Source organism: Lampetra planeri, chromosome 2 (genome assembly GCF_965212315.1).
Source record: "Lampetra planeri chromosome 2, kcLamPlan1.2.h2, whole genome shotgun sequence".
In the NCBI taxonomy this organism is placed as follows: domain Eukaryota; kingdom Metazoa; phylum Chordata; class Hyperoartia; order Petromyzontiformes; family Petromyzontidae; genus Lampetra; species Lampetra planeri.
The window spans coordinates 19,570,200-19,588,697 of NC_136108.1; the positions used below are offsets into that span (position 1 = coordinate 19,570,200).

Genomic DNA, 18,498 nt, shown 5'->3' on the forward strand with positions numbered 1-18,498 from the left:
GGTGAGGTCCCTTCTGAAAAATAGCTACGTTTATCTGAGTGGGCCTTAACCTGGCAAAATAAAAAATAAAGTTTTGGTTTCGTTCCCCTCTCCCGCTCCATCGATCGAGGCAGAACACACTCACACAGAGGCGCGCGCTCCTATGAAACTCCTCTCCCACGCCTTGTTTTTTTCTGCCACAATGTCACGATGCATCAGCCGTCTCTAAAATCGTGTTGCGTCTGCCGCTTGCCTCTTGCCACGCTCTTGTTATCGGTCTGCTCTCACCACCCCAGTTCTTTGCCGTGGCAGTAAACGCCCGTTTAATGGCGTCCACGCTCTTCTAATCTGCCCCACCGCGCCGTTTGAGATGCTCTTTTGTGTAAAGATTAGGGGTGGGATCTGGGTGAACCGGGAACTGACTCATCTGGCTACGCTCGCCTCCGCACACGTTCAGCTCGTAGTCAACCTACCGCTGGATGAGGGCGTTTCCGCACGCCACGTCGCCCACGAGGGTTCGGGTTGATCACACGCCGCCACGCTGGTCAGCGCAGGCTGACTTAGGGTGGGAGGGGGCAGGTCCGGATATCGCTCGCCACTGACAACCGTGGCCAAGAATCGACCTCAGGTCGCTGGGTTCGTTCCGTAGAGTGCAGTGCGCTAACCACTGCTCCACCGATCAACTATCCGAAAAAATGTAAATACGCACACACGTGTGTGCGTGACATTGCATCGATGCTTTGTGTTGCGGGCCGAATAACAGCACAGGTGATTGCGTCCCAATGTCTGTGTATTTCGACATTAATAATAATAATACGAATCCTTGTAATACGCGCAGAAATGTTATAAGAGCGGCAATGTTCGAGACAAATCTCACGCAGCGTGACTCGACCGAGGCGCAGGGCGAGTGGAGGGGGGGGGACCCCACAGGCGTGGAGCTGAAGCCACTCCCTGGGCGGTCTCAGCCCTCTCGCCACTCGAAGACTTCGCCCAGGTTGACGATCGTACCCCGCCCGAGCACCTCAATAGCCAGTTCGCAATGCCCCCTTCCTTCTCCCCCCTCCCCTCTTCCCCCCATACCACCCCCGTGTTCTCACCTTTGTGAGAAAACTGTGTAACACAAAAAAATAATTGTTTCTGAGTTATAAGTGTTATTTTAGAATTGCTTATGCCTCAAAAGTAGAGACAATGGCTATTATTCCCCACGAACTTTTGCCTTTGTGACCAGGACAGTGACATTTTGAAATGCACCTATTTCAGATGAGAAAACGTGGTGTGCGTTTGTGTCATTCCTTCACGTAAAGTCCTGGTCACAAGAGCAAAGTTTGTGGGGAATAACAGCCATTTCGTGTTCCTATTCTCACGCGACGCATACGTTGAGCCGGGCACGCAGTGGGATGCGATTATTGATCAGCGGTCGGGAATTACCGCGACCCATGCGTTATTTAGTTAATTATTATTTGGCTGCTGTACATTTCGGCGTGACAAGCCACTTCGTTGAGCTATCGATTATGGCCAGGTCGCTTCTGAAGAAAAAAAGCGAATAGCTCAGTCGGCGTTACCTGGTCTAATAAAAAACAGTTTACTTTTAATTTAAAGCTTTCGTGACTGCAGTGATTCATATGCTTGCTTCTTTCGGTAAAGTCACATAGAAGGGAAATAATCAAATAATACAAATCAAACTTAATAAAATACAATTCACACGACGTTTCGGCCACAACGCAAGCAGCCGTCCACAGGTGAAGAACAGGTCTGTCAGACGCTGTCTTTCCGACGCTGTCTTTCCGACAGCTCTGTTCTTCACCCGAGGACGGCTACTTGCGTTGTGGCCGAAATGTCGTGAGAATGTTATTGTTTTATTTTTATTATTTTATTATTTCCCTTCTACGTGACTTTACCGAAAGAACGAAGAATATAGTTTACTTTTACTTGTACTTTTTATGATTTGCTAACCTTACCTATACTTTGCACTTCTATCGTGGCTTTGTATTTTTGTTTGTTTGTTTTTGTAACTTTCTGACCCCGTGCCCCGACTGGACAACAATGAAAAAAAAAACTTAATAAGCTTAATCGGATTTCTCCGGTATACAATACGTATTGTGATTATGTTTCTTCTGAATGAGAGGCGCCTTGTCGATTAACATCGTCATTGCATCTGGCCGTTCGCCATCATTGATTCAAGCAAGCCTGTCCTTGCTGATGAGGAACTCCATGTCGAGAGCGGTCTACAGTTTTCTTGCATTGAACCAATGCTGCTGAAATTAGATTCACTCTCAGAAGACAGCGTGGCCGATTGGATGCGTAAGAAAATACCTCCATTTGTTTACGCGGATAGACGGATCTACGGAAGAGGCGCACATTCTGATAATGATCGATGTTGTCAGGATGTATGATGGGCGCAGAGCGACAGACAAACACCTCGCCACTCTCTTGCAACTGCACATATATCTTCACCAGCCCTCACGGAGCAGCCTGGCAAAGGTGGCTAGAAGATGTTAACTACCTTGCCCGGTATACAGAAGGTCGTGGGTTCAATCCCGAGCCTGACGCCTGCTATACAATTGGAGTTTGCGTGTCTCTCTCATCATCATCATCACCGTGGCGAGGAAATGACAACATCCCTCGCCTGGTATACAGGAGGTCGTGTGTTCAATCCCGACCCTGACGCCTGCTGTACATTTGGAGTTTGCATGTCTCTCTCTCCCCGTGGTCGTGTGGATTTTTCTCTGGGTCCTCCGCATTCAGAGTCAACACGCATGTAGAGTATTTGGCGACTGCTATTAATGTCCACGTGATAAGAAGCCTCTCAATTGGGCTATTATTTGTGGCCAGGTCGCTTTCGAAAAATAACTCTCTAACTCAGTCGCCATCACCTAGGGAAATAATACTAAAAACAAAAAATTTAGTTTCAAATATGGCCGAGCGAACCACAACCCGCCACATACAAGCATTGAGATTGGGGAGGCCCTCATCCAGCAGTGGACTGTGCATGCGCGCGCACTCATAGCGCCAGGTTACGGGGCTGCGCAACGCGAAATGAGTGAGTCGGGCATGCCGAGTGGCCAAAGCGCGGCACAATTAGAGACGTATTTCAGACAACAGGTGCTCGCTAACAGCACTTGCCCCAACAGTATGTTCAGGCTACACGGGGGATCTTTGTCTTTGTTGCGTGCGGCCGTCGGTAGTTGTAGCGGTCAGCGCGCTGCGCTACGAACCCGGCGACCCGAGGTTCGATTCCCGCTCACGGCCAACACCGGTGACGATTATCTGAACCGGTCCCTTAGATTGACTCAGTCTCAAATTGGCGTGAGGGGAGGCGGGGGGTGTGTGATGAGGCTTACACTCCCTCTCCGGTGGCCTGTTGTTTCAACGAATACGAGGGATAAACAGCGGCTCATCCCAAGTCCTTCCCCTCCTCCCCTCCCACTACCGCGAGGCTCCCTCCACCCTCCCTCCCCCAGTCAAACCCTCCACTTCTCCACCCTCTAATCCAGCGCCACCACCACCACCACCGCCGCCGCCTAATGGGGCGCTAATTGCGAACGGGCAGTGGGGTGGGGATTATTACCGAGGAGCGCCCATCTCTTCCACCCCCTCCGCGCAGCCACAGGCGACGGGGATGTGTGGGACGCTAGTTGACACCAACCGTGGCACGTTGCTGGAGCATGCGGGCGCCTCTCCAAGCGCAGTTGTCGTTTGTCACTCGTGACAACATAGCAGTGGGTTAACGTGTGGGTGTGTGTGGGTGTGTGTATGTGTGTGGGGGGTGTGTGTGGGTGTGTGTGTCTGTGTGTGTGTATGTGTGGGTGTCTGTGTGTGGCCGTCGGTAGTTGTAGTGGTCAGCGCGCTGCAATACGAACCTGGCGACCAGAGTTCGATTCCCGCTCACGACCACCACCGGTGACCATTATCTGCAACGATCCTTGGCCTCCCCTCGGTCGACTCAGCCTCAAATAAGTACCTGGTCCGGTGTGTAAACATCGCCACTGAGGATACAAAGGCGGACGGGGGTGGTTTCTGGCCACCTACCCCGCGTGTGCCGTTCCGACCTTCATAGGTGCTCGCTAACCGCACTTGCTCCAACAGTCTGTGACAGGCTATACGGGGGATCTTTGCCTTTGTGGGTGTGTGACCGTCGTGGGGAGAGGTGGTGCAGTCGTCAGCGCGCGGCACCACGAACCCGGCCACCCGAGTTCGATTCCCGCTCAAGGCCACCAACAGCAGTGACGATTTTCTGAGTTAAATGGAAATGTAACCTTTTCCCACGCCTTTTCCGTCACAGTAGTTGTCGACTATTTGACCATACTTCACCACGCTGGTCAGCGAGAGTTTGACCACGAATGTTAGTCAGGGCGAGCAATCGAGTTCAGGTCGCCGGGTTCATAGCACGCGCCCGCTAACCACTGCTGTGCACCCCAAATGTATCATCAGCTGGCTGGTTTTGTGTTTGTTTTACACTGGTAAAAAAAAATAACAACCCTCGTTGAAAAAACTGTATTGTAGTGAATGCGTAAACACGGGCATTGTCAACTGCACGGGCGGTGATTGCAGCAACAATGCAATGTCCGGGGCAGGACACACGTGGATTGCAAGCAACGATCATCTCCGAATCACGTGACACAGGTGACGTCATCGATCATCTTCGAATCATGTGACGCAGGTGACAACGTCGTCGTGCCGGGTGACGCGTCACGTGACGTTGCGTCACTGTGGCTCAAGTGGCGCGTACCGCGTGGCCGCCACGATTGACAGGAGCCGCCGCTTGGTTTGGCGTAGATGTTGACTACCTCGCCTGGTATACAGGAGGTCGTGGATTCAATCCCGAGCCTGAAGCCTGCTGCTGGATATTTGGAGTTTGTGTGTCTCGCTCTCATCATCATCACCACGGTGGCTAGGATATGTCGACTACCTCGCCTGGTATACAGGAGGTCGTGGATTCAATCCCGAGCCTGAAGCCTGCTGCTGGATATTTGGAGTTTGTGTGTCTCGCTCTCATCATCATCACCACGGTGGCTAGGAGATGTTGACTACCTCGCCTGGTATACAGGAGGTCGTGGGTTCGATCCCGAGCCTGATGCCTGCTGCTGGATATTTGGAGTTTGTGTGTCTCGCTCTCATCATCATCACCACGCTGGCTAGGAGATGTTGACTACCTCGCCTGGTATACAGGAGGTCGTGGGTTCGATCCCGAGCCTGACGCCTGCTGCTGGATATTTGGAGTTTGTGTGTCTCGCTCTCATCATCATCACCACGGTGGCTAGAAGATGTTGACTACCTCGCCTGGTATACAGGAGGTCGTGGGTTCAATCCCTAGCCTGACGCCTGCTGCTGGATATTTGGAGTTTGCGTGTCTCTTTCTCTCCCCCCGGTGATCGCGTGGATTTTCATCCGAGTCCTCTGGTTCCCCCCCCCACCACCCCCTCCTCCGCGTTAAGAATCAACGTCACGCGTTCAGAGTATTTGGCTGCTATGCACTTCCACATGATCAGCCGCGTCGTTGGGTCATCACTTGTGATAGCCAGGTTCTTAGTTTATGGACAGCCAGAGGCGTAGCTAGGGGGGGGGGCAGGGGGGTACATATGTCCCCGGGCGTCAAGGTAAAGGGGCGCCAAAATGAGGCTTACAACGTTACATTATAACTTATTGCGGCGGGCGCGGCAGCCTGAAACTACTGCACAAATCTACACCTCAACCTAAAAGTTTATATATCCCGCCACACACAGCCTACATGTCATGTAATTACATTTTGGTACGCGTGCCTATTAAGAACTTACATGGAAGAACGTCCAAAACAACAGACAGGCGCAGTCTTTCAGCCTTAGTCACTGGCCTGTTTTTTGGTGGCAGAAACTACGACGGCCTGAAACACGCTGGAGTGCACGATCAGAAGCTGTTAAAGCTATCTATGAAGGACTGGATGAACTAGTAGGGCTGCTAGACAAATTATCGGATAATATAACTATGACGCCTGAAACCAGAAGTGATGCAGAACAGTTACAGGCATGCATATTAAATTTCAACTTCATAGTTTTATTACATTTCTGGAATGTCATTCTTGGAAAAATTGATCGTGTTCAGAAGCGCTTACAGGATCCTACTATGAATTTCAAGGAAGCAGCAACTGATCTTACATCTTTGGAGCATGAATTTGTCAAGCTTCGTGATGATTTGAGCCAAGTTGCTGTAGAAAACTCAAAAACAAGATGCACAGCCTGGGGGATCGATGTGGACAGAAGAATTAGGCGACGTCGGAAGATGCCAGGAGAACTGGCAAGAAATGCAGGACTTTCAGCAGAAGAAGAAATTGTGCGCGTTATGAAGAGCGTATTTTATCGACTTCAACAGGAGATGTCAACACGGTTTTTACGACTAAAAAACCTGAACACAAAATTTGGATTTTTGCTGGACGTCAAAACTCTTCTATCCGACACAGATGTCGATGTAATTCGTCGAAATTGCACAGATTTTGGAAATTTCCATGACACCGACATCAATGGCCACGAACTTTTCACAGAAATTGGTGATTGCAAAATGCTGCTCAGTAACCGGAATGAAGTTCTACCAGAAACTCCTTTGGATCTTCTTAGTTTTATTGTGTTTTATGGAGACGACATATTTCCGAATTTGCGAATTTCACTGCAAATTTTTATTAACAATAACATAATCAACGTTTTTTGGGTTTAGATCGCGTTATTTATAAATGTGTCGTAACCCTCCACCACCCGACACGGCCAATCAGTAAAAAAGTGTCACGTTGACAAAAGACAAATTAGTTCACTGCTTTAGCCCACCGGTGTGTTGAAGCGCGAAACCACAACATTTACAATTTGAGTACGACGTTTCGCTGGTAATTGCATCCAGCATCATCGGGCAATTCGCCAGAATGGTGAGGCTCTGCTGTGTCTCCCGATGATGCTGGATGCAATTACCAGCGAAACGTCGTACTCAAATTGTAAATGTTGTGGTTTCGCGCTTCAACACACTGGTGGGCTAAAGCAGTGAACTAATTTGTCTTTTGTCAACGTGACACTTTTTTACTGATTGGCCGTGTCGGGTGGTGGAGGGTTACGACACATTTATAAATAACGCGATCTAAACCCAAAAAAACGTTGATTATGAATAATATTGGTCGCGAAAGCCTACGTGTTAAACTTAACAATAACAGTTTCAATTGCAAGCTATGAGCGGTCGTTCAGCAAATTGAAACTTATTTTGTCGTATTTGCGTGCTTCAATGGGACAAGATCGTCTCAGCGATCTTGCTCTTCTTAGCGTTGAAAGATAAACATTGGAAAAAACACATTTTGAGTACGTGATTGACCAGTTTGCGACAGTGAAATCAAGAAAAATGAATCTTTTGTAGACTATGTCAACCAGTCTACGACAGTGACTGAGTGAGCCATGTAATATAATTCATATAAATTTGCTTCTTTAAATACAATGTTTCATTACAATTTAAATTGTTATTCCTTATTCGATGTAATAGGAAAATGTGATTAAAGGGGGGGGGGGGGGGGCGCCAATTTTATAGTTCGTCCCCGGGCGCAAAATATCCTAGCTACGCCTCTGTGGACAGCACGAGTTCTCGTCGTGGGGAGCGCGATGTGAAGCTGCCTTCGATCGTGCAGCAGCAGCAATCGTGGTGGCGGCAGCGAGGGTTGGTGGTTCACCCACAGATGCTGTTGTGGAACTCCCCCTTCCCCCGGTGCCGTACCCTGGCCTTGCCAGGAGAATGCGGCACGGCAACAAAAACAAATGCCGACTCCATCCTGTTACATGTGTACGGGGCAGAGTTCGCGGTGTTTCCTCTGTGCGCTCCGTGTGCCTCCCACACGTAAACACCCATTGAATGACCGAGAACACCGTTGTATATAGAGGACCGCAGAGCTTTGGGGTAGGGGGGATATGGTGCCGGCTCACACCACGTGGTCGCTGCACTGGTTCCTCCCCGCGCCTCCGAGTCGTCCTCTCTTTTCGAGAGTGATCAGATAATGTGCGCCGGATCGTTAAAAGGTGACATTATTAATGTTACTTCTACCACTTTAATAATTAAAGTAAGAATGAACTCGACTTATAACGCGCACGGCATCTGCGCAGCGAGAGTCCGAGTTCTATTGCCGGCCGCGGATAGCAACAGCGGTGCTCTCTGGGTTCCCCAACTCCTTCACGAAACCACGCGGGGAGGCCTTCGTAGCAGCGGTGGATAGACTTCGGGTTGTGCTATTCTTTTATTTCAGCAGCGCGGCTCCACGTGTGTGCGTGTGTGCGCGTAGACTCGGGCAGTGGGGAGCGGTGGTGTAGCGGTTAGCGCGCTGCGCTATGAACCCGGCGACACGGGTTCGATTCCCGCTCACTGCCAACACCCAGTGACGATTATCTGAACGGGTCCTGGGCCTCCCTTAGGTCGACTCAGCCTCAAATTAATACCCGGTGCGGTGTGTAAGCATCGCCGCTGGCCACCCACCACCTCGTGTGCCGTTCCGGTCTTCATAGGTGCTCGCTAACAGCACTTGCCCCTACAGTCTATTAAGGCTACACGGGGGATCATTGTCTTTGTCGACTCGGGCAGAAAGATGCGTGCGTGACGATGCAGGGGCGAGAGTGAACGTCACTCGCTGTCACCGGGCGCATGCACTGACACTGCCCGTGATCGCCGTGCCAGCCACGCGCAGCTTGTTAGAGCGTCTCAAGCCACGGGCGGGATACACTTGCTCCGTGTTATGCAAAAGGGCAGCTATTGACGTCAACAGGGCAGTCGTTTCTTATTTTTACTGTCTATTGTTGACTCGTTTTAACGCCGTTTCAGTCGGCCTTGGCACTGCACACTGGGTGCTTCGTTTCAGCATAAGCGATACTCTCTGTTCCTGGAATAATTTTGCCACTTCATGTCAATAAAATATATATTTGTTTATTTTGTTTAAAAAAAACTTGTGCATGTGCATGTAACTATCGAGATAGAGGGCAGTGGTTCTTAACCTTAAAAAAAATCGTATTTTTTATGTTAAAAAATATATAGGTTTTATGAAGCTAATTAGTTGAACTTAAGTGCCCCGTGCTTAATTTGTGTTTTCCATGATTTACGTTCTACAAAAATCTGCCCATGTGTCCCGCACCCCCAGAAAGGGCATCTCGCGATGATTGGGCCCAAAGAGCCACTGATGTAACGTGTGTTATTAGGACAGCCGTGCCTTGTACGCTCCTGGTATTAGTCGTTGCCTTGGGCCCAATCATCGCTAACTCAAAGCCAGCCGAGCAGAACTTCGGGAAAACATCGACAGTAAGCAATGAATCCTCTAGTATGGCAGCAGCCCGCAGATCGTTACAATGTTAGTAAGTTGCGTGTTAAACAACCCCGATCCGTGCCTGTAAGTACGGTATAGCAAACACACGAATGCACTCAGACGCATGGAATTGAATGAAGTCTACGCATTATTAATCTTGATTTGAAGCTTTCGTGACTGCAGGAACCCACACTCTTTGGTTCTTTCGGTAAAGTCACATAGGTAGATATATTTAATAGATATTATATATTTATATATATTATTTTTATTTAATTGTATTTTTCTACGTATGTGACTTTACCGAAAGAACCAAAGAATATCTACGCATTATTGTTCACTCCCCCCCCATCCCTCTATTTAAACAATGTTTACATGCAGCGCTACATTACGGTCAGGTTAACTCCACGCCTAATTATCTCGGTGGTGGAGCAGCTATAAACACCTGCGGGATACCTGAACCCACCCTGTGCCTTGCCCCCCTTAGAGTCACTAACACGCCACACGCCAGCTTGGTGAAGTATGCCCAAGCAACCCCCACTACCCCCACTACCCACAGTGGTGAAGCTTTCATGCAACAGTGGGTTGCCAATGTGCCGTAAGTTGCTTAGGGGGCCGTCCATAAATGACGGCACGCGATTTTGGATGATTTTTGACCCCCCCGCCTCGTCACACGGCGTCACAAAAAGTCAGACCCCCCCTTAAATATGTTACAAAGCTCTGCCCCCCCCAAAATAAAACACGCTTCAAATCGCTTTAAACTATTGTCATTGTAGTGCGTATTTAATGTGGAGCTGCACTCTGATGTTGTAGGAGAAACATTTATTAAAAAGTCAATTCAATTAAGCAGAACGTGTTGTCTATATTTATTTAAAGTTGCGCATTTTGATGTGACGTCACATTTCTCACCCCCCCCCCCCCCGTCACAAATGTCTGACCCCCCCACCCCTAGGTGCGTGACGTCATTTATGGACGGCCCCCTACAACATATTCCAGCAGACCTAATGCACTGTATGTGGATTTTCTATGTTGTACATGCTCGCATGCCACTGTCATTTGCCCATAAGTAGGGTTCGATCCCGAGCCTGACGCCTGCTGTATATTTGGACTTTGCGTGTCTCTCTCTCTCTCTCCCTGTGGTCGCGTGGAATTTCTTTCCCGGGTCCGCCAGTTTTTCCCTCCACATTTCGAAACATGCGTTTGGAGTATCTGCCTGCTATACATTTGCACGTGATAAGCCACTTCGTTGAGCTATCATTTGTGGCCAGGTCGCTTCTGAAAATAAGGGCTACGTAGCTCCGGCCTGTACTCTCACTAAGCATGAGAATCAAATAGAAAGAAACACACAGCGCATTGAGTTGCTAAACAAATTCTCATATCCTCACAAATGCATCTTGCCCTGCAGAAATGTAGTTGCGTAAGCTATTGTCATCATTGAGCAACACGTTCGCCGTCTAGAAAAATGAGTGCAGTTCATTGGAACAAAGGTTACCTTTTTTTCTCACATCAACAGGATGGATAAAACGGGGACAGTACTTCCTTGCAAAGACTTGCGAGCAGAGTGAAACAAATGTGCATCTCATATTGGGGGAAGGAACTGCGATTTGGACTTCGGTGAATAAGCTGCAGGTCAGTCGCACACGATAAGTGTCACCCAGTGGGTGTCAAATTATATAAAAACCTTGCCTGTACTTGGCACTCCTATCGTGTTTATTTTGTATTGTTTGTTGTTATAACGCTCTGAACCGGCCCTCGACTGTACGTCTGTAGAAAAAAAGCGCTTTAGAAATCATCGGATTCCTTCAGTATAAAGAAATATTCTGATTCTGATATAATACGAAAAAAACAACAACCACCCCAAACGATGTTAGAGAGGAACCGATCACACATTGGGGATGAGTGAAAGTTCCTCCGCTTGTTCTGGTTCATTTATTGCGTAGTTATCATTGTGAACACTCGCCCGAGTTTAACCAAATACACCTCCCTGTTAACCACCTCGTGAAAGCGAACCGAATCCTTACCGAGATTAAAAACGGTCAACTCTCATGGCATACGCACGACGTCTCAATTCCGAAACGTAGTAATCGTTTGACCAAACCCAGGGGGTCGGAAAACCAAAAAAAAAGAAGAGCTATTTTTTTATTCGATATAAAAAAAATGCACGTGGCGACTACGAGACGATGATGGGTCCTTAACAAACAACGGCCAGGAAGCAGTCCTCAAAGAGCCACACGCGGCTCAGGAGCCGCAGGCTGCCGACCCCCCCCCCACCCCCTGGTACTAAGCACACAGCGTTATCTCGCTCGCCTGACGATAAGCACATCGCCGCTATCGTCGTATCGCGCGCGCCCAATATCGCCGTGACATCGCGGCTCACCCGGTGGTGGGCGGACCCCGACGCAGGCACCTCCCCGCACGGCCTCGCTACTAAAACCCCGCGGGCGAGACGCGAACCCGGCAACCAACATGCGGGCTCTACGCGCGCGACTACTCGCCGGCCTCTCCCCGCCGCTCTCCCCCAGGGGCTAGAGGTAGCTTCGCCTCCTCAATAAGCGTCTGGCACGCCGCGTATTACAACCACCCTCCCACCCGCCGCCCCATCGCCACCGCTCCTGCTGCCGAGGCCACTTCGTTCCGTGCGCGAAGTTCCGTCGATTGCTACGCCGCGAAGTTTCTCACGCGGCCGCGGTGCTGTTCTCCTCCCTCCTGCTCCTCCTCCTCCTGCCGCCGCCTCCCGCGTGAGTCGGGGGGGCCGAGCGCTCCTCTCGGCGTTGGCGTCCGGGCGGGGTGGGGGTGGAGGAGGAGGCGGAACGCGCTGTGGCCACGCGCGTCCCGGGGAAGAGCGACGCCGGGATGGGAGCGTGGAGGAGACCCCGAGGAGGAGCCGCCGCCGCTCCATCGCTCGCGTCGCTGCCGCTCGTGGCGCTCCTCGTCATCGCCACGTGCAGGAGCGCCTCGTGTCGGGAGATGTTGTGCCAGGAGATCACGGTGCCCATGTGCCGGGGCATCGGCTACAACCACACGTACATGCCCAACGACTTCAACCACGACTCGCAGGACGAGGCGGGCCTCGAGGTGCACCAGTTCTGGCCTCTCGTCGAGATCAAGTGCTCGCCGGACCTGCGCTTCTTCCTGTGCAGCATGTACACTCCGATCTGCCTGGAGGACTACAAGCAGCCGCTGCCCCCGTGCCGCTCGGTGTGCGAGAGGGCCCGCGCCGGCTGCGCGCCGCTCATGCGCCAGTACGGATTCGCGTGGCCCGACCGCATGCGCTGCGACCGCCTGCCCGTGCTGGGCGACCAGAGCCGCCTGTGCATGGACGACAACAAGAGTGACACCACCCCGCAACCGCCCGAGGTGAAGCCCACGGCGCCGGTCAGGTCCTTCAACCCGAGCAAGAACAGGGCGACCACCAGGGTTGGTGGCGGCGGTGGGAGCGGAGAGGCCTGTGAGTCCGGCTGCGCGTGTAGGGCCCCCATGGTGGCCATCGGCAGCGACAGGCACCCGCTGTACAACCGCGTGCGCACCGGCTCCGTGCTGAACTGCGCCATGCCCTGCCACGACCCTTACTTCACGCAGGACGAACGCACCTTCGCCTCCTTCTGGATCGGCCTGTGGTCCATCCTGTGCTTCGTGTCCACCTTCACCACGGTGGTGACCTTCCTCATCGACATGGAGCGCTTCAAGTACCCGGAGCGGCCCATTATCTTCCTGTCGGCGTGCTACGCCTTCGTGTCGATGGGCTACATCGTGAGGTTGGTGGTGGGTCACGACGGGGTGGTCTGCAACCAGGAGCACCGTCACGTGCACTACGAGACCACGGGCCCCGCGCTATGCACCGTCGTCTTCCTCCTCACATACTTCTTCGGCATGGCCAGCTCCATCTGGTGGGTCATCCTTTCCCTCACCTGGTTCATGGCGGCCGGCATGAAGTGGAGCAGCGAGGCCATCGCGGGCTACTCGCAGTACTATCACCTGGCCGCGTGGCTGCTGCCCAGCGTGCAGTCGGTGGCCGTGCTGGCCACGAGCTCCGTGGACGCCGACCCGCTGGGCGGCATCTGCTCGGTGGGCGCCCAGAGCCTCGAGAATCTGCGCGGCTTCGTCCTCGTGCCGCTCACCGTCTACCTGTGCGTGGGCGCCGTCTTCCTGCTGGCCGGGTTCACATCGCTCGTGCGGATACGCAACGCCATCAAGCAGCAGGGAGGCACCAAGACGGACAAGCTGGAGAAGCTCATGGTGCGAATCGGCATCTTCAGCATGCTGTACACGGTGCCCGCGATCGCCGTGGTCGCCTGCTACTTCTACGAGGAGCGCTCGCGCGAGGGATGGGCCAGGGCCCTCATCTGCCCCTCGTGCCAAGGGGACGAGGAGTCGAGCTCGCAGCAGCAGCCGCGGCCCGACTACGGAATCTTCATGCTCAAGTATTTCATGTGCCTCGTAGTGGGCATCACCTCGGGCGTGTGGATATGGTCGGGCAAGACCGTGGACACGTGGAAGAGGCTCTGCTGCCGGTGCTGCGGCCGGGGTGGCAAATCGTCGGGAGCCGCGGTCTACAGCGAGGTGCACGGCGGCAGTGGAGGAGGAGGAGGAGGGGGAGGAGGAGGTCACCACCACCATCACCACCACCATCATCACCTGGGCACGGCGAGTGGTGGTCCCGGGACGACTGGGGCGGCGCGGGCTGCCAGCAGCGTCGCGAGCTCCGTGTCCTGCCACAAGCCGGCTCCTCTGTCGCTCGTCTGAGAACCGTCGCTTGTTGCCAGCGACACCAACTCGCTCCGGTCGCTGCTGTTGTTGTTGTTGCTGCTGCTGCTGTTGCTGCCCTGGGTCTTCCACCACGTGGGTTTTAAATTTCAAGTGCAACTCATCATCACCGCCACCGCCACGCACGGCACGCAGGCTCTGTGTGTGTGTGCGTGACGCCGACCAACCCCTGAACCACCAGCAACCAGCATCAACCACCAGCCTGTTGTTAAATTGCGATCGCAAAGCTGTACGTGTCTTGTGTCGAGTTTTTTTTAAAGGAAAACAATTTGACTTTTGTTCTTTTAGAAAGGCGACACGAAGTGTGGGAAATTGATGCGCTCCGGGATGCGTTGTGCACTCAAACGTTTACCAGCAACTAGTAACTGCTTCGTCAAGTTAACTGGTTGCTCGAGCTCGTGGTGCGCCTTCGTGAAGCGACAAACGGAGAGGGTGGCGGACGGACGGCGGGTGTCGTTGGTGCAGGAAGAGGAGGAGGGGTTCTGTGCGCAACCACGCCGCGTCGCTGCCTCGTTCCTGCTGCAGCCGGAGCTGTCAACGCCGAGTTGCCTGTAACAACCAGCACAAGCACGCCACACGTCGTCTCGCGTGTGTCTGTATGTGTGTGTAACATACATACACACACGTGTGTCTGTGTGACATACATATACACACGTGTGTGTGTGTCTTGGGGAGCGGTATTGTAGCGGTTAGCGCTGCGCTACGAACCCGGCGACACCGGGTTCGATTCCCGCTCACGGTCAACACCAGCAGTGACGATTATCTGAGCCGGTCCGGGCTTGCCCTAGGTCGACTCGGCCTCAAATGAGTACCTGGTGCGGTGTGTAAACATCGCCACTGGGGAGACAAAGGCGGCCGGGCGTGGTGCTGGATACCCACCCCCTCGTGTGCCGTGCCGGCCTTCATAGGTGCTCGCTAACTGCACTTGCCCCGACTGTCTGTTAAGGCTATACGGGGGGTGGGAATCATTGTCTTTGTCCAACTCTAGTGAAGTCCTCAAGTGCTTTTACCCCGGCCGCAAGACGTACATGGAAAGTGACAATCGCGTAACGTTATTTTGTTTGTAATTCTCAGTATTTAACAGTCCGCATACGTTCTGATAAGCTTGATACATTGACCGAATAGCCAGACTTCCAATTCACGGCGATGTTTTTTTCTCTGCAGGGCGATCTCTAACACCCCCCCGCCGCCCCACACACACTATTTGAACGCCACAACTTCCCCAAGATGTATTTATTTTATTTTAACACCGCAAATTACGGCTCCCGTGATAATCATGCTTTCCTCTGGAGCAGTCGATCTTCACCTGGGGTGCATCGAGATGGCCCTTCCTTGCCGGGGTGTGCGAGGCATGGACAGATTAATGTTTTCGAAGGTGATTAATCGCAAAGAAATTCAGCACGGGCACGTCAGTACACCGTACTTTTCGATTTAAAGCTTTCGTGACTGCAGGGATTCATATTCTTGGTTCTTTCGGTGAAGTCACGTCGAAGGGAAATAATAAAATAATAAAAATAAAACAATCAAATTCTCACTGAGAAATTTACTCACTGAGAATTTTATTGTTTTATTTTTATTATTTTATTATTTCCCTCCTACGTGACTTTACCGAAAGAACCAAGAACATGAACACCTTACTTTGTTTCATCAAACCTATGTATTTATTAACATTAATACTTTATTTACGATTACGAACCACTGCTCAAGACCCCCCCCCTCTCTCTCCTCCACCACGTGTTCGCAGAGCCACGCACACCAGCGGCAGTCGTCTTTAAGATAAGTTAATGACAGTACAGTACTGTAATGAACTACACGTACGGTATATATATAGACGTGGCATGTGTAATTATTTGTACAGGTAGTTTATATGTATATACCGTTCAACGATCAAATGACCCGCTGAGCATAATTGTACATTAAAGGGCTGTGCGTGCAACTCTATATATTTTTTTTGACGAGAGTTCGAATATTTTTAAAAAAACGAGATGCAAATAAACTTTTGGAGAAAACAAAACCGCTCCCTTTGTTTGTTGCTGCTGTTGTTGTTGTTTTACGCGTCTCGAATTTCCCAACGGCGTGAAACTCCAATTGAGAGAGGCTAACGCAAATGTTGTCCTAGGCAATGGAACGACGCTGAAGTTTCGCGAGCAGCGTTTGGGAGGGCGGGAGGTTGGGTTGTAGGAGGCATTCATTGCAAACCCAGCAGCCACGTACGCACGCCAAGTCTCTCGGAGACGTTCCAACTCTTTGTACTTCACTCACTCGCCATCGGGCCGGTTGTTGTTTGCGCGCTCCGTCGGCTGCGGCGTTTTCCGATCGGCCGGCAACGGCGAACGACGCAGCGCCTCTTCGAGCGTAACGCGAACGGACACCAATCACAACAATGATGAGGACGGGCAGGGGGAGGAGGAGGAGCAGGCCGCGTGCTCGGAAGCGGCGCCCCAGGCTAACGAGTTGTCAAACAGAACTATTTTCTAAAGCCCTGTCACATCTTATTATCGCGCGTGATGAGAGGGGGGTGGGTGGGTGGGCGCCGCGTAACGACGTTTTTTGGGTACTTTTATGATGAGCAATACACACAGACATCACTCTTACCTTACGTTAGTGCCGAGAGTTTACGGGGTCTTGCTGGTTTTTTGTTGTTGCAGAAGGTTTGCCTGTCCGCACGCGATATCTTATTTACTAAAGTGAACTTCTTTCGCGCCGTGCGTAGCCAACCGTGCTAATCGGAGATGCGGCGGCGGGGTAAGGGGACAACAAACTCAACACGAAAAGCAGTTGTGATGAAATTAGTTCTCAATTGAGATGTAAACGTGCGTAGCTCCAGTGGCTTCCTAACGACGGAAGGAAAAACGTTCCAGACGGCCGCAGAAGCGCATCTGTATGCGCGCGACGTGGTGACCGTCTTTGTTCGATGGGCGGCCAAAAGCAGCTGCTGCGAGGATGACCAGCGTTGGCGTGATGGTGGTTTATGCCCCTTGACGAGATCAGCGAGGTATCCGTGGTTCAATTGTGACATGTGGAAACATGTTTGCAGTATAGCGCGGATGGCAGCCGTGGGGCTGCATGTTGTTGATGCACTGCGCTGAACCAGGCGATCTGAGTTTGATCCACGGACACGGATACTGACATCGGGAGCGAGTGGTATCCACCCCACTCTTTTTCACCAACCTGTGTTGACCAGCGTGGTGAAGCATGGTCAACTAACCACCTCAATACCGACGCAATATGGGGAGGCCTTCGTCCAACAGTGGAATGACATTTAACTTGTCTATCAATATGATAATTACTTCACTCGTGTGTGCTTCATTTCAAAGTCATGCACGCGAGACGGAGACTGCACGCGCCTGTTGTATTGATGTCTGGCAGCAACACAGGAAATGTTTGCATTATTGAATTATAGTATAACCTAGGTAGGGTTTACATTTGGACCAGAGAACTGGCAAAACACAATAGTCAAAGCCATTCAGTTTTGAGTGCCGTAGGGATTTTTGGAAACTCTGGGAATTCCCCACGCGAATCGCTGCGTTAATGCTGAAATTGCGCTGTCATCCCATTGAAAATTGGTCCATTGATGAACGAGCCGACTGTTGGATTACCAGCTGCTTAGCTTTCAGCCACCTCGCAATGCATCCATTATTTCACGCCTCGATTAACGCGACTTGTGTAATCTCCGAATGACCTTTTGTTTACAACCTCACTGTGAATAATGGACCGCATCACACCGATCATATATTCCTCTCCAATGTCGCGGTCCGTTATTAGAAGGGTTAGTCATTGTGTATTCATTTGTCAATTGCTACGTGCGGACAAATATCTCCCCGTGTTTTTGCCCCTTTGTCTATCGTGTCCAGCAGCAATTCCATAGTCGACCATCAGCCAAAACAACCTCTTCATTGAGTGAGCCTTAGTGCGGGACCCCGGGGTCCCGAATAAACGGAAGTCTAAATCGTAATTCATTAATTTTTGGCGACTCCGTCCCACCGCGCACATGAACGCCAATACCCACGTGGCACTGATCATTCTGTTGTCATGTCGTGTCCAAGCGCAGCAGCGAGGACGAATGCGCAGAAGAGCTGAACAAGCAAATGCACTCCATGCTCGGGTATTGGCAGGATCATAAGTCTCATCCAAAGCTGCTCAAACTGCCTCCACGGCTTAAGTCCTTTATTTGTCATAACGGTATGCATCATACAGTGAAACTGCTCTCTTCATTATTATTTGTGAACGACCAATGTCTATAGCCAGGATCGATCGATGCCAATCCTATTACCTGCAGATATTTAGCAGATGAAATGCGTTGCACCTATAATTCCTCCTGTTTGATAATACTTCTCTTGTCCGTATGCATCTGTGCAGATATTTTTTTTTGCGGTTAAGCCATAGTCCCCACATACCACTCTTATCAATGCTGATAAGAGGAGCGGCGACCCACTACTCTGTAGAGTAACATTGGTATAACCGCTGGTTACAATATG

The 18,498-nt window shown here is 51.3% G+C and overlaps 1 protein-coding gene across 1 annotated transcript; it reads left to right on the plus strand.

Annotated features, from left to right (window-relative positions):
* The first annotated feature begins 11,717 nt into the window (after nucleotides 1-11,717).
* On the plus strand, nucleotides 11,718-16,034 carry LOC144729471 (frizzled-5-like). Its single transcript, XM_078609795.1, has one exon. The coding sequence runs from the start codon at nucleotides 12,110-12,112 to the stop codon at nucleotides 13,997-13,999; it is 1,890 nt and encodes a 629-aa protein (XP_078465921.1). The 5' UTR covers nucleotides 11,718-12,109; the 3' UTR covers nucleotides 14,000-16,034.
* The last annotated feature ends 2,464 nt before the right edge of the window (nucleotides 16,035-18,498 follow it).